Here is a 15,858-nt window from a genome sequence, read left to right on the forward strand (position 1 = left end):
TATTGCTGCTCTCTGTTCATGCGAGAAGGTGAACAGACATCCCAACAGCCATCCCAAGACAACGTTACCCAAATTAAAAAGTGTACCTGTATTTTCTCTTCCACTATTATCTTCTTGAGGGTGGATTCATAAACTTCAAAAACACTCACAAATACTCCTCTGTGATACTTGGACTATGAAACCTTGTAGCCTTTAGACCTGGACATCTGCATCTTGACTGCAAACTGCAGTGTCAATAGAGAGCAACTTGCTTTGGACAGTTGATACCAAGTCATTCCCTGATATATCACTCTTCCATTGTCTTCGTCATGGAAGAGGGGCTTCAGGGAACAGATACCTGAAGCACTGATGTCATGCCCATCTAGTTATGAGGGTGCAGCATTCAGCCAAAGCTAAATTTCTTCCTTTATTGTTCAAATACCAGAATCACAAAAATCAAACCATAAAGCAACCAAACAGGCATCACACTCTACAAACGAAGAGAACAGAGATAGTAAAGGTTTACATCTTTGTGCCGTATCGACTGATGCATATACAACTTCTAATGACCCCCCGCATCTCCTGCCTGAGGCCAGCACTCCCTCCTCCCACCAGGAAGGACAGGACTTCACAGGAGGTTTCTCATCCTTTCCTACGCAGATTTATTCCCATTTTAAAATGCAAGCACAGAACTGCACAATCCCAGGCAAATGCAGTGCACATGCTGCAGGTGCCCAGAGGAAACAGAAGTGACAGTTGTGACAGGTAGATGCCCACCCTCATCTCACAGTCCATAGTCGCATGCCTCAGGACTGTTCTTTGTATACAACTCAAAAAAGCCTTTGAATGTTTGCACGTCAGTCATCGTAGCCTTGACGGCAGGATCCTTCTTCATGGCTTCCACCCATTGCCTGAGCTTTGGGGTGTGCTGCAGACAGCTATGGGAACAAGAAAGAAACTTTGTATGAGCAGAGGGGAAATTGGGAGGACATCAAGAAAGCTGAACCTTTAATGAGGTTCTGCGTTCCTGTTTGTTTTGCCTTCTCCCTCCCACAAGGTTAAATTCAAAAAACAGATAGAAGAAATAAAGTTTCAGGCCACAGAGCAGAGGGCTAGAGATGCCCTTCTATGTCTACACTGCATTTCAACTCACACAGCATTGAGTTTCCAAGCCTGGGTCTACAGACGTGGGCTTGTGCTCTGGCGCGAAGAACAATTGTGTAGATGTCCAGGCTGGATCTCAGGTTCTGAAACCCACTCCCATCCCCGGGCTTCAGAGCCTGAGCCCCAATGGCGACACAGATGTTTTTATTGCCATAGCATAGACTCAACTTTGTAGACTCCTGCTCTGAGGCTTGCTGCCATGAATTTAAAATGCAGAGTAAACATGCCCTGTAAGGCTATCAGGTCTTCTTTATATAGCCAAGAGTGAACAGCCACTGCTTGTGGAACCTCCAACTGTAAGAGATAAGCATATAATCCTTGTGTGATGTACCTACCATCCTTTAGAAGTCTGCCACCAGACTCCTTGTTGTTTTTGTAGATACAGACTAACACGGCTACCCCGTGATACTTGATTACACCCTTGTCCCTCCACAGAGAGCATGTGAGCCCCCACTGACTGCAACATGTGTTGTGCTGGAGTGGAAGATATTCACATATGAGAGAGAGAGAGAGAGAGAGTGTGCGCGCGTGTGACCTCTATCCCAGTACACCCCCGTTCTTGCCAACCCAGGAGCCCATTCGTCCCATAAATCCGGTTGGCCAAAACACGTTATACAGTTTGTCATCACTGGCCAGTGATTGTTGTCACCGTTTCAGGGTAAATGCACTTGTATCCCCCACTCCATTGTCCTCTCTGGGAGCGTGCAGTCAGGTCTCCAGCCATCAGAGGTTTCTGGGCAGGGACCCTGGACAATTCCCCTCTGACTTGCGGGGGGAGGTGGGGGTGGGAGGGGGTTAAAACTGCACAGCTTCCTGCCTTACACTGAGAGGATTGGGCCAAAAGAAACCTGATGAGGTTCAACAAGGACAAGTGCAGAGTCCTGCACTTAGGACAGAAGAATCCCATTCACTGTTACAGACTAGGGACCGAATGGCTAGGCAGCAGTTCTGCAGAAAAGGACCTAGGGGTTACAGTGGACGAGAAGCTGGAGAGGAGTCAAGAGTGTGCTCTTGTTGCCAAGAAGGCTAACGGCATTTTGGGCTGTATAAGTAGGGGCATTGCAAGCAGATCAAGGAACGTGATCATTCCCCTCTATTTGACATTGGTGAGGCCTCATCTGGAGTACTGTGTCCAGTTTTGGGCCCCACCCTACAAGAAGGATGTGGAAAAATTGGAAAGAGTCCAGCGGAGGGCAACAAAAACAATTGGGGGCTGGAGCATATGACTTATGGAGGAGAGGCTGAGGGAACGGGATTATTTAGTCTGCAGAAGAGAAGAATGGGGGGGGGGGGATTTGATAGCTGCTTTCAACTACCTGAAGGGGGGTTCCAAAGAGGATGGATCTAGACTGTTCTCAGTGGTGGCAGATGACAGAACAAGGAGTAATGGTCTCAAGTTGCAGTGGGGAAGGTTTAGGTTGGATATTAGGAAAAATCTTTTTCACTAGAAGAGTGGTGAAGCACTGGAACGGGTTACCTAGGGAGGTGGTAGAATCTCCTTCCTTAGAGGTTTTTAACGTCAGGCTTGACAAAGCCCTGGCTGGGATGATTTAGTTGGTGTTGGTCCTGCTTTGAGCAGGGGGTTGGACTAGATGACCTCCTGAGATCCCTTCCAACCCTGAGATTCTATAAGATAGGCAGACAAGCTTACTAGGGCTATAGGCCAGTGCCTGTGCTTTGCCTTCTCTCCAAAGGGTATGAACAGTGTATTGTCAGCAGTTCCAAGTTACCACACAGCTCTCTCTAAGCAAGGAGATTTATTCTTAAGGTAAAGCATTACCAGAGGGTGGGGATGGGGGGAGAACCACAAACACTGAACAGACATCCCAGGAGTTACCCATCAGTCCAAGGGGCCCTAGCAAGCCAAAGCCTTTCCAACCCTTCCACAAGAGTTGGGGCCCCCCCCCAGAGCAGAAGGTCTTGTCCATTTGCTGGATCAGAAAGAAGGCCCCAAGTCAGTTTAAACAGCCTTTTGATAGCAATCACCCTTTCACTGTCCATTGATCTCGTCAAAACCCAGTTTCAATCAGTATATGCAAGCCTTCTGCTAGGGTGATACTACTTTGTAGGTGGTAAACACCTCTGTGCTTCACTTTAATCACCCCCACACACAAACCCCATTTCTGGAGAAGCTGTGATAACCCTCTCTCCTGGAGTTGTATACAGATCCCTGGCCCACAAGGATACAATACGGTCCCCAAAGACATGGCATGGGATTGCAAGATCAGTCACAACCATGTGGCTTGAAATCCACATACTGGTAGCGATCACTCGGCTCTACTACAGGAGAACTAGCATAACTGGCATTTTTAGCTTTCTTCCTGCCCCCTCCCGTGACCTTCCTGAGTATTCCGCACATTAGTTTGCAATTTTCAAGTCAGCTAGTATTAAAAGGCTCATATTTCCTCTGCACAACATCTCCCATCTGACAGTGAGCTCAGCTCTTATTGTTTATTTTTTTCTTTTTCCTGGGAGAGCAAGGCAATAATACCACTAACACGTCTCCTCTTGATCTGCACAGCACAAGTGATAGCACAGGAGAAGCTAAGCCACTTGGTGGCTTTGGCCCTTGCTTTTGGTGCCTGAGGTAACAAGTTCAGATCCTAGGGTTTCCTTGCATCTTTGAGGAAGGATTGGGGGGGGGGGGGGGTAGCCTGGAACTCGGGAGACCTGGGTTCAAGTCCCTGCTCTACCACACTCTCTGGGGAAGTCATATAACTTCCCTGACTCACAGGAGTGTTGTGAGGATAAATGTAATTTAAAAAAAAAAAAAAAAAAAAAAAAAAAAAAAAGTTGTGAGGTGCTCAGACACTGTGGTAATGGGTGCCCTACAAACACCTAAGATAGCCTCACAAAGAGAACCTGCCTCTAATTCCATCACTAGCAGATCTTAACTTTGGGAGAGCTGGTTTCAATAGGGCAAGGTGCCTTCTGGGACTAATTTTTATTCAGTCTGTACAGTGCTACACAATGGAGTCCTGGTCCATTACAAGGGCTGTTTGGTGGTACTGAAATACAGCTAACCTCCCCAAGCATAACCCATTACTGTGCCCTGTTCATGTCTGGAGAATGTATTTACACATTCCATTCACACTCTAAGCAGGAGGGTTCCTGGCTGGGGTAATTTAGAGTTAATTAGAAGCTGAAGTTTTCACCACTTGAAAATGTGCAAAATCCATAAAACATTCAAGCACTTACTCAGGCAATTGGAAGAATTCCAGACGTTCAAACCAAGGCCAGATCATGTAGTCAATCATGGACACAGAGTCCCCACCATAGAACACAGTCTTGCGACCGGCTAAAAACTGTGGAGGACAAGATGCAGCATTTCATTTTAATATGAAGTTACATGGAAAAGTCCTACAAAAAACCAAAACAGGCTATACTAAAAAGCAGGAGCCAGGGAGGAGATGGACAGGAGAGTGATTGCAGAAATGGCACCTCCTTACCTAAATTAAACACTTTTAGTGGGCCAGTCAGTCACTAACACAGCTCCAATATCGGTTTGGATACTTCACATGACGAGAGCTGGATTCGAGTCTAGCTCAAATGCAAGAAGAGGTGCACAACATGGATTGGCAATTACACACGAGCCATGGATAACAGTCGTCTCAGGATCCAGGTGGAGATGCTGGCAGTTAGAGACCGTTTTAACTTGTAAGCTGGCAATTCTGACGTGGCGGCACCAAGACAGATGTGGCAACCCAACTGTGTTTGGAAGCTTTTTAATTGTTAAATAAACATTTCAGCTACACCATAAGACTGGTCAAACTAGGGCAGAACGATTTCAGCTGCATTTCTTGTTCTACTGTATCCCCAAGTTGAGGTAGCTTTGTGAATGCAATTCTACCATATCATTGTCATGCTAAGACCTGTGCCAGATTCCACCCTCAGGGACAAGAGCAGAGTCCTCCAGCTCAGAAGAGATGGGAGATGAACTCTTCCTATGGCAAAACTGATCCACACCGTATAGACTTCTAAAAACAAGTGCCGTGTAAACCGATTGGAATGTGCCTCTGTTGCTGCACCTGTAAACTGGCGACAATCCCTAATTTCAGATGTGAGAGAAGAGGTTAACCTAGATGTTTGGCAAGCACTTTGCCATTATGCAGGGCCTACCATGGTAGGATCTTGAAGTATTTGACCTGCATTTGCAGTAAGGTCCCCTAACCCACCTATACTTTATCCATAGACAGATTGTACGTGCAACCTTCTTATGAGTTTGGTTGAATGAGGAGTGGACAAAGCTCTTTGTTTCTACGGTGCCTAGCATAACAGGGTCCTGCTCCATGACTAGAACTCCTACATGCTATGGTAGTAGGAGTCATCATCAGAATCAGAGCCTATTCGGCCTTCCTCCTGAGATAGCACTCGGAGGGGCTTTTTCAGACACCTTAAAATGCCAGCTTCTCGTCCATGTAAAGCAGACAATAAGAGGCGCGCTGGCATTTCCCCTCCTCCTCCCCACCACAGATAAGTGATCTATTAAAAGCCTCAAACCATCAATCAGCAAAGATCTGAGGAGCTGCTTCAGTCACCAGGTGCCTGACAGAAAATAACCAGATGTTAATAGTTTCATAAAGATGTGACCATGGCTCCCTCTGGTGGGCAGCAGTGAATAGGACACAGGACATTTCAATACATTTCATGCTTCTCTGGCCGACAGCTCTTGGAACAGGCTGAACGGATTTTGCATGGCTGGATCCTCGTTATCTTCTCTAGCTCAGACTGGGATTTAAAGCCACTACAACAGAGAGAGGGGCTCCACATGACCTGAGAGTCCATATACATCTAGAAAATCCCTCAGGATCTCTCAAAGTCTTTTGTAGCAAGCAGCAGGTATCTTGCAGCAGGATTGCAAATGGGAAGGAAAAGGGAAGCTTAGTTCTTTATTTCTCAGTGCAATTCTCTTGCAAGAAGTCCCCTAGGAAGCAGTTGCCCACAAGAACCAGACAACGTCATCTGCCAGTACTTTAGCTCTCGACTCTGATCAGCTACACAAAGATGAAAGGCTTTAATTCGAGAGGAACTCAGTGTTTGAAGCATTTGGTAGTGGGGTGTTAGTGTAGCTAACATGACAAGTTAGACAGAGGTATCGGAGGGACAGAGATACTCGAGTGTCAGCCACACCAAAGTAACTGGCTGAAGTTAAAGCCATCAGCAAAGGGAAGGAGGAGATGACTGTAGCCAGAGCTATGAGAGGTTCCCAACAGGGGAGAAGTGTGCTAAATGCTGCTTCTTGCTCAAGGAGGACAGAATAGGATTTTTTGTTCTTGAACATGCAGTCGTTTCTTTGCCTCCTGATCAGATGACCAGATAGCTTTTTGGTTGCTTTATTTCTAGAAGATAATGGCCCTCTGGCCAGAGAGGCAAAGGAGTTTGTTCATTCAAACAACTATATTTTAAGGAGTCACACTGCAGATGGAGGGAAAGCATCAGCGCATCTTATTCAAACAATGACTTGGCAGCCGTTTGGGTTAACAAAAAACAGCACTTGAAGTAAAACTGAATTTAAATCTTTAATATAGATCCAAAACCACCTGTTGCAGCTCCCTGGATGTTGACGGAGGTACACGATTGTACTAGAACATGGCCCATAGCTGGATTTTTTCAGTCAGCGTCCCCGCAAGCCAATGGCTCAACGGGGTGATGTGGTGAAGACAGTTTCACAGCCAGCAGTACGCAAAGGAGTGACGTGGCCAGCATCACATCCAGCCACCTTTGACTGCCCTAACTTGATGAATCAAGTACCTGTTTTGCAGCTAGGTGAACTGGAGTGAGAGATCAAGGGAGATTTGGACTCACCAGCTTCAGGATTCGAGTGCCTTAAATCCCTCCCCTGTAGGTGTGGTGGTTATATTCCACGAGAATGAGCAGGGAGACAGGATAATAGCTAGTAGTAGGACAGAGGGGCCAGACACTTAAGTAGTAAACTAAGGGTCAACAACTTCATTCCCACATTGCTGTTACTGAGATCAGTACAACAAAGAAACAACATTGTCAGTCAGATGGGCGTGGTGGTGGACATGCTAACATACCAGAGAAGGTTATAACAACCCAGAGTCTGAATGCTCTTAGACCTTGCTGCAAAATCTCCTTCTGTCCTAGGAGGGCAGGGATGGACATAAAACAGCAGAGGTGGCTAGCACTTGAGAAGGATGTGGAGCAAAATCCTCTATGAAGTCCACTATGGAGTTCACAATTCAGCTCGTGTTTAAACTGTGCCATGCTTAGATGTTGGGGTTTTCTATGCCACCCATCAGTGTGAGGGGAGTAAACAGGACCACTCATTTTTCATAGTTAGAACGTCTGAAATAAGTCCTGCCTCCTCCCTTTCTCAAGGCTTTCCAAGTGAGACAGTCAGCCGAGTGCATGCGAGCAGAAGAGGACTCCCCTTTACCATAGGTTTGGTGGTTTTGTTCAATCCCAGAGAGGGCTCTGTTTCTTACCTTCTCAAATTCGCCAAGCTTCTCACCAAACTCTGCTTTCAGCACTGAACTGTCCTCCCCATTTTTAACTGCCAGGAGATGTTTGAAGGCTAGAGGTGGTAACTGAACAAACCAAAACAAGACATTACTGACAGCTTGACCTCCTTGCAGAAGGGAGGTTCTCTCTCATTACAGGGATAGTCACAAGTCACTTCAGCCCAGATCCTTAAAAGGTATCTGAAATCAATGGAAGTTAGATGCCTAAATGCCTTTCAGGATCTGGGCTTTAGCGCTTAAATTTTGCTTAAAACACATATCACACCCAACCCACACTACACCGAGCTTAACAGCAACAGAAGTGTTCTCTATGTTTCAGAGAAAATACAGGTTGCAAAGGAGAATTAAAATGCCAGTATTGAAGGATAATAGTGCAGGAGAATCAGAAGAGGGAAACTCACTAGTCTTCCCATTGTTCAAGCTGCCTACAGTACCAAAAAAAAGCACCAGCAATAAAAATGGTGAAATGCAAATTTTGACATTTTAAGGACGCTTTTGAAATTCCAATAAACGTTAATAGGAAAGGATATTAAGGGACAGTCAGATTTTAACTTTTGTTTAAATAAATGTCTGACAGTCTAGGCCATTGATTTTCTCTCTACAAGAACTTTGTAGTTTGCACACCTGCCAGAGAAGTTAGGGGATTGGCGTGAGTTACAATACAAATATTAGCCAAGGTTATGAAGTTATTTTAAAGCTTCCTTTTAGCTTTCAACAGTTTACAGACCCCATGCTTTGAAGAATTATCCTAGAGTTAAGGATTTGAGAATGACACTCATGCATGCATTCACCCAGTTTGCCTTATTTGCTTAGGACTGGTCTATAATGGTACAGCAAAGCACACCACAGAGGTGTCATTTATAGAGCACGCCAATTGCCTCACATAGACCCTGCTGGTGCATTCCAAAAGGTACCTCATTACTGTTTCAAATTACATGACTATATTAATGCAAGCTAGGCATCTTTCAGAGCATGCCAACAGGGGTTTACATGGGGCAGTTAGAACACAGCACATTAGAGCTCTCTTTGAGGGGGGGGGGTGACACCCCCCCACACACACACACTAAAAAACACACCTCTCTGGCACACTTAGGGCTTGTCTACATGGCTGATCTGCTAACACCCTTCACTGAAAGCCAGTTTCCCCATTCTGCTCCCATAGACGTCAACTAGCTTAAAATCTCCTGCTTTCACCTCACAGGTCCCTTTTTTCTGTCTTTCAAATGCTGACAGAGATCCAGACAGCTCAGCAGCATTTTGGATTAGTGAATGGGTAAGTGGTTCCAATCTAGTAAAATCACTCTTAAATATGAGACAAGATCCAGCCTTAGAAGTGGAAGGAAAAGTCTACAGTGCTGTGCACAATACTAGTGCTGCACTGAAGGAGGTTACACGGCCCCCCTCCTGATCACACTGTACCTTGGAGAATCTTTCCAAGAGCATCTTTTGACATGCTCGCTCATAAGGGTCAGCAGGTAGAAGCTTCTTCCCAGGATATGCTTCATCCAAATACTCGCATGTGATGGGAGACTCATAGATCAGCTGACCCTTGCTGGTCTCCAGAATAGGTACCAAACCAAAGGGATTTTTCTCAAAGAGCCAGTCAGGTTTATTTTTCAAATTGACGTTGATTAGTTCATGCCTGAAGAGTTTAAGACAGAGGAAGATCAGTTTTGTCAGCCTACTCCAGTAACTTCAAAGAAAGCAATAGTGTTTACCTCTAGCTAACCTACAGGAGGATATTGAGGCAAGGGGGGGGGGGGGGGGAGGAAGAGCCAGGAAAACATTCCCATTAATTTACCACCTCTCTCCTTTCTTGAAGTCCTGTGGTACCATCAGGACTTCACTTTCCAGGGCTTCTAATATGGCATTTTGCACACTAGGAATTCAGAGTCCAGCATGGAAAGAGGAAAATAAGAGCTTCCTTTGAGTAGGGCTCAGTTTATTTTCTTTAACAAATCCAAGGATAAAGCAGATACCGACCCACCAAGCCCATCCCAACAAACAAGAGAATGAAGCCAATTTGCCTTTGACCACAGCAACAGCGGGCAGGCATGCCAGAAATGCAAGAAGTTAGGACAGTAGCATAAAGAATGGAATTATACTTGTTAAACAAGTCTTTCAGGACATACTATCACCCCTTCCCGGGCACCCACTTTGGACTGCTGGGAGGAGAATTCAAGTCTCTGCCAGGGTGAACCCAGAAGTCTTTCAAACTCCGGAAGCCTGAGTGGAGTCCAGACACAGTCTTATCTCAGGGTCCCTAGGCACATTCTCAGGGCACAGATCTATCTGGTACCCCACTCCAAGAAACCTGCTGTCCAACTGCCTACCCCTCCTGGGCACAGTGTTGACATGTCAGAAGTGCAGATTATACAAAAACAACATAACATCCTAAAGCTGTCTAAACTGCAGAGTTTTGTCACCAAAAAAGTTATGCCATTTAAACTAAACTGCATTAATTAAGCTGCTGTCACATGTCCACACAATGCTCCTTGTGTCTGCGGAGTGCATCCACACTAGCAGCTCCTGCATCGACAGAGAGCAGTGCACTGTGAGTAGCTATCCCAGTGTGCAACTGGCCGCAGGGTACTTTGGGAAGGGTTTGCAATGCCTCAATGGGGCACATATAGTATCACATGATGCAGGTTTGTCAATCCCATTGTTTCATGAGCCTTCTATTAGACCACCACCACCAGTGATCAGCAACTTTTGGCATGCAGCCCATCAGGGAAATCCCCTGGCAGGCCAGGGCAGTTTGTTTACCTACAGCATCTGCCGGTTCGGTCCATTGCAGCTCCCACTGGCCGCGGTTCGCCATCCTAGGCCAATGGGGGCTGCGGGAAGGGTGGCCAGCACATCCCTTGGCCCACACCACTTCCTGCAGTCCCCATTGGCCTGGGACGGCGAACCGCAGCCAGTGGGAGCTGCGATCGGCCGAACCTCCGGACACTGCAAGTAAACAAACTGGACGGGCTCGCCAGCGGCTTTCCCTAGTGGGCTGCGTGCCAAAGATTGCCAATCCCTGGCCAACAACTTTTCAACTGAAGTGTGGGGCAGTGGGCGAAGTGTGTGTGTTGGCATGCTGTCTTGTAAGCTCAGATGGCCACTGGAAGCAACCAGTCCGGAGGCAGGGGGATGCCCCCAACATCAGCCCCCTCCTCCCTCCCTGGCTCTGCACAGCAGTCTCTCACACATACACACATCTGTCCCTGCCTGCCTACCTCTGTGTTCCTGGTGTGAGACAGCAGGAGCACTCCTGTTAATGATTTGCTCTTTGTTGCCCCAGCAGAGCAGCACCCGCTCAGCTGCCAGAACTGAGCTTTGAAAGTGAAAGGGTGCATGCCTGCCAGGCTGCGGAGTTCAAAACAGTGAGCAGAATGGTCATGGGGGCATTGTGGGATACTTGGGGAGGCCAGTTCTGGCAACATAACGAACGGCAGTGTCTACACTGACCCTTTTTGTTTTAACTGTGCCACAAAAGGCTTTATGCCTCTCGTCGAGGTGGTTTTATTTTGTCGTTGAAACGGAAGAATTTTGTTGTCAAAAGTGGCTTTGCAGTGTGTGCACTTCCACTGTTCTGCCACCAAAAGCTGCCTTTTGGCGAAAAAAACAAAACAAAACAAAAAAGAAAAAAATCACCTTGCATTTAGGGCTTGTCTATGCTGCCAACATCCATCACTAGCTCACTCTTCCCTTGGGAGTCCTTGGAGGATCATCTATGTTCTGTCAGGCAGGATCCTCCACCTACTCTGCCCCTGCAGCAACCTCCCTCATCTTAACCTGGTGCAAAATGGCTCTCTTTCGTCTCCTATCAGCCCCCATGAGTCCTGTTCAAGACTTCAGCTGGGGTCACCTGCTTCTTTAGTGCTGCCCGGGTAACTTTCCTTTACATTCCACCACCACCCCCTCCTGCCTTCATTCACATAAGAGGAAGAAGTGTCTTCTCCCAGCTACAGCAGATCCATCCTGCAAGGCGTATTACTTTGAATAGGCCACTGAGTGTGGATCACTCACTGGCCTGGTCTTCACGGGGGGGGGGGGGGGGGGGGAAAGGAGGAAATGATAAGAAAAAAAAATAATAATAATCAATCTAAGATACACAACTTCAGCTACAAGAATAGCGTAGCTAAAGTTGACGCATCTTAGATCGACTTCCCTCCCTTCCTCACGGCACGGGATTGACGGCCGCGGCTCCCCCGTCGACTCCGCTTTCGCCTCTCGCCCTGGTGGAGTTCTGGAGTCGACGGGAAGTGCGTTTGGGGATCGATTTATCATGTCTAGACGAGACGTGATAAATCGATCCCCAATAGATAGATCGCTACCCGCCGATCCGGCGGCTAGTGTGGACGTACCCACCATTGTCTCTGCTAGGCTGGAGACATGACACAAGCCTGCTCACTCAGGGTGGAGCCGCATACATACAGGCTTTGCATGACACAGCAATTTCATGGTATGATTTTATAAAGTCATCCACAGTTCACAAGTGGCATAGGCAGAGCCCCATATTTATCACATCTACATAAGCAGCCGCCATTTTAAAGGCAGTTAAGCCCAGCCACAATACAGTTTCACTTCCGATTGAAAGTGCACCTGCTCTTGCAACACACAAGTTTAGGAAGTTCACAGGAGGCGTGACTCGCATTCTGGAGTAACAACTTGCAACAGAATTTTACTCTGACCTTACACTGAACAGAAGGGAAATGGTCTTAGCCACAGGTTGGGAAGAGGAATAGGTAGTCTAAGAGGCAATATGATAAGGCTAAAATACCAAAGCCAAGCAGACAATGTTGGGGTTTTTTGGTTTGTTTTTTTAAACAAACACACACTCACTCAGGATTTGCATATTCTTGAGGTTTTTGGAAGTCAGTTTAATTGCTGGAGTTTATTAACATACTTGTAATGGGAACAACCATGTGTGGAGTGGCCCTACTACCAAATACCTGTTTCCTGGAACAAACTTGTGTGGAGTTTCCAATTAAGCATGTCAGCTAACAAGTTAAATGACAACACTGCAATAAACAGATTTCCCACTTTAGCATTTATTTAAGTTGGTTATCTGATGCCAGTATCCCCCCCAACTCCTTTGGCAGCCTTGTATCTGAATGATCATGCACTACCTTGTCCTGCAAACTGTTCTGGTGCAGGGGTTTGTCTGTTAATACAGAGCCCCACACAGACTTCCGCACAGGTTACCTGCACACAGCAGCGTACCGGACCACAACCTTAGATTGTAAAGTCTGTGCTGCAAAGAGCTCTCTTCTTTCATGGCTGTAGAGTTATCGAATGCCCAAAAGAGCATCAGAAATTACATATACAAAGCTACAAGTGTGACTCAACTGCCAAAAAGAAACTACACCTCTACCCAGATATAACACTGTCCTCGGGAGCCAAAAAAAAAAAAAAAAAAAATCTTACCGCATTATAGGTGAAACCATGTTATATCGAACTTGCTTTGATCCGCCGAAGCGCGCAGCCCCGCCCCCCGGAGCACTGCTTTATCGCGTTATATCCGAATTCGTGTTATATCGGGTCGCATTATATCGGGGTAGAGGTGTATTAGAGAGACCAGGTGGATGAGGTAATATTTTTCGTTGGACCAACTTCTGTTGGAAACAAGCTTTTGAGCCACACAGAGCTCTTCGTAGGTCTGGGAAAGAGTTCTGTGTAGCTCAAAAGCTTCTCTCCCCAACAGAAGTTGGTCCAATGAAAGCTATTACCTTACCCACCCTGTCTCTCTAATATGCTGGGACCGACACTGCCTACAACAAAGAAACTATTGACTAATAAGCTGTTATAGAAAAGGTTCCCCACCACAGATTCAGATATCAGATCACAAGGACTGCACATGCCTAGGGACACCAGTGGCTATTTCCACTCAACATAGCTGGACTCCAATCAAAGGACAGTCATGTCCTGTTATGCAAGAAGCAACCACCACGACCACCACCACATTTAAAACAATACAAAAAATAAATAAATTCAAAAAAAAAAATCAGAAGAGACCAAGTTACTTGGGTTGCCTTATGTATAGGAAAATAGGCAGATGGATTGATGTGGAACTTTACTACATTTGATTCCCTGAAAGAGTCAGCGAAAGACTGCAATGTGATTGATGTGTGCTTGACCAATAAGAATTTGGAGTCCAGCGTTGACCTATATGGTGTGGTTAGGCATGGGAAGCTGGAGTGAATCAGCGATCAAGTAGGAGTCATACTACTTACTAACTGCAAGTTTAGTCATGTTACTAACCACTTGTAAACATGGAACAAATACTTCCCTATTTGAAAAGGCACTATTGTTGATAAAGTTCCTTCAGCAAAGGATCTAGGGGAAGCTATAGAAATGGAAGATCTTTTTAAAAGAGAAATCATGAACACACACGTACATTTACCATAGAAACCACTAACATGCTATTGTAGGCTATATTTGAATGAGTTGTAAGCCAGAGAAAATATACATGGAGTGTTCATGCTGAGGGTTACGTTTTCCAGGATTTTTGCTGCTCAATTTCCATTAAGATATTAAAAAAGATGAAATTCACACTATTGAGATAAGGTTTTTCTGCCATTGCTACAAAGACCACCCAACATTACTACAATAGAAAAACCCCAAGCAACATTTTCTTTTTCAAATTAGCTTACTTCGTACCTTTTATACGGTTAGTTTCCTCAGTGCCCCATTTGTTTGGGCAGGCCTTTCCCACAGCAGCAGGAGATGTGAAAACATTCTTCTCAATAAAAATCAGAGATTTGAATGTAGCCCCACAACAACTGGCCAGGGAACAGATTTAAAAGTAGTTTTGTGTACTGACGATACTTTCACCCCGCCTTAAAAAATAAATAAAGATTTCCTGAATGTTGTGTTTGTGTCTCTTTAAAACAGGTATGGTTAGCAAGAGTGACAGCTATTTGACTCATCCTGTTAAGCTTGGTAAACTATGGAAGATCACCATACTTAAGTCAAGGTGGCATTACCAAACAAAAAGTTACAGCAGAATTACATGAAAGCAGTAGAAAAGTCTTCAATCCCTAGCATTCAGATACCAAGGAGACAGCCACGTTAGGGCACATGATCTTACTTAATTCCTTTGGCTTTCAAGACAAGACGTGTTCTCTCTGCAAACGGACAGAAGTGCATGCTGTAGACACGGATCAGTCCCTCGGGCACAGGGCCTGGAGCAGCACTTCCTACAAGAGAGACGTTACACTGGTTTATTCTACGCTCACACCTGCAAAATTATAGCTTAACAAGAGGTTAAAAAAAAAAGTGGCCTGGGGAAGAAAGAAAACGGGATTCTGAAAGTAGCAGTTGCTCTTTGCAGAGCTTAGAGCACTTAATTCTGCCATGGTAACAGTGCTTCTCTTGCACTGGTAATTACCCCTCATTCCCTGAGGGGACTCCTGGAGAGACTAGGACTGTATTACTTTGATGAAGGCCCTGGGGTGAATCAGTTCTCCAGTGCAGTACAGCAATAGACATGGTGCATTTACAGCTGCTGAGTCGGATGGTCTCCTGCGTTTTGCCCAGGTGGGAGGCAAAATATACTAGGAGCCCTCCCAAGGGCCCGAGATCCAGGCGTGGGAAGGACCCAGGAACAGTCTCCCCAAGTCTGAGCAGAGCGCACACGCAGACCCGAGGAGGGGGATGTGCGTGCAACCCAGCAGACCCTGGCAGAGGCAAGACTCTGGGGAGAGACAAAGGCCCCAGGGTGCAATGGAATTAGCCCCCCCAGGGGGAGACAGACGCAGGGCGGAAGGAGAGAGGGGGATCCGGGCCCCCAGGGCTACAGCCATACAGGCAGGGCTGGAGGGTGCCATGCAATCCCCCACCCCCGGGGGAACCCCAGGCGGGGGACCCCCCTGCACACACACACACACACACACAGCCCGGGGGCTGCACGCGGTGCTCCAGCGCGCCCCCAGGCCCGGAGACTGGCCCCGCTCCTGGCCGAGGCAGGCGGGGAGCCCGGCCAGGACCCGCGCGCAGCCCCCGGGCCAGCACCCACCTTTCCCCAAGCTGCGAGCGCGCTCCCCAGCCATGGCTACCGCGGCAGTCTCGGGGGAGGTGCCGTCACCCGGAGCGCTGCATTCCGCTGCACGCCTGCCGGGCTGCTTAAGAGACCGGGCTGCTGCGGGTCGATCCCGCCCCCTCGTGCACAGCGGGCCAGTTAAAGGGGAAGGAGCTGCAGAGACTACCCCCTTTCCACACCCCCTTTCCACACCCCAAC

General features: G+C 46.9%; 1 protein-coding gene across 1 annotated transcript; it reads right to left on the reverse strand.

The window, feature by feature from the left end:
• Window positions 1-381: 381 nt before the first annotated feature.
• GSTO1 (glutathione S-transferase omega 1) lies at window positions 382-15,858 on the reverse strand. Its single transcript, XM_065552538.1, has 6 exons — window positions 15,637-15,858; window positions 14,710-14,818; window positions 9,048-9,270; window positions 7,593-7,694; window positions 4,342-4,448; window positions 382-917 (listed from the first exon to the last, which is right to left on the reverse strand). Exons 1-6 carry the CDS (start codon window positions 15,668-15,670, stop codon window positions 764-766), a joined length of 729 nt encoding a protein of 242 aa, XP_065408610.1. The 5' UTR covers window positions 15,671-15,858; the 3' UTR covers window positions 382-763.

This window comes from Chrysemys picta, chromosome 7, assembly GCF_011386835.1.
Source record: "Chrysemys picta bellii isolate R12L10 chromosome 7, ASM1138683v2, whole genome shotgun sequence".
Classification (NCBI taxonomy): Eukaryota; Metazoa; Chordata; order Testudines; family Emydidae; genus Chrysemys; species Chrysemys picta.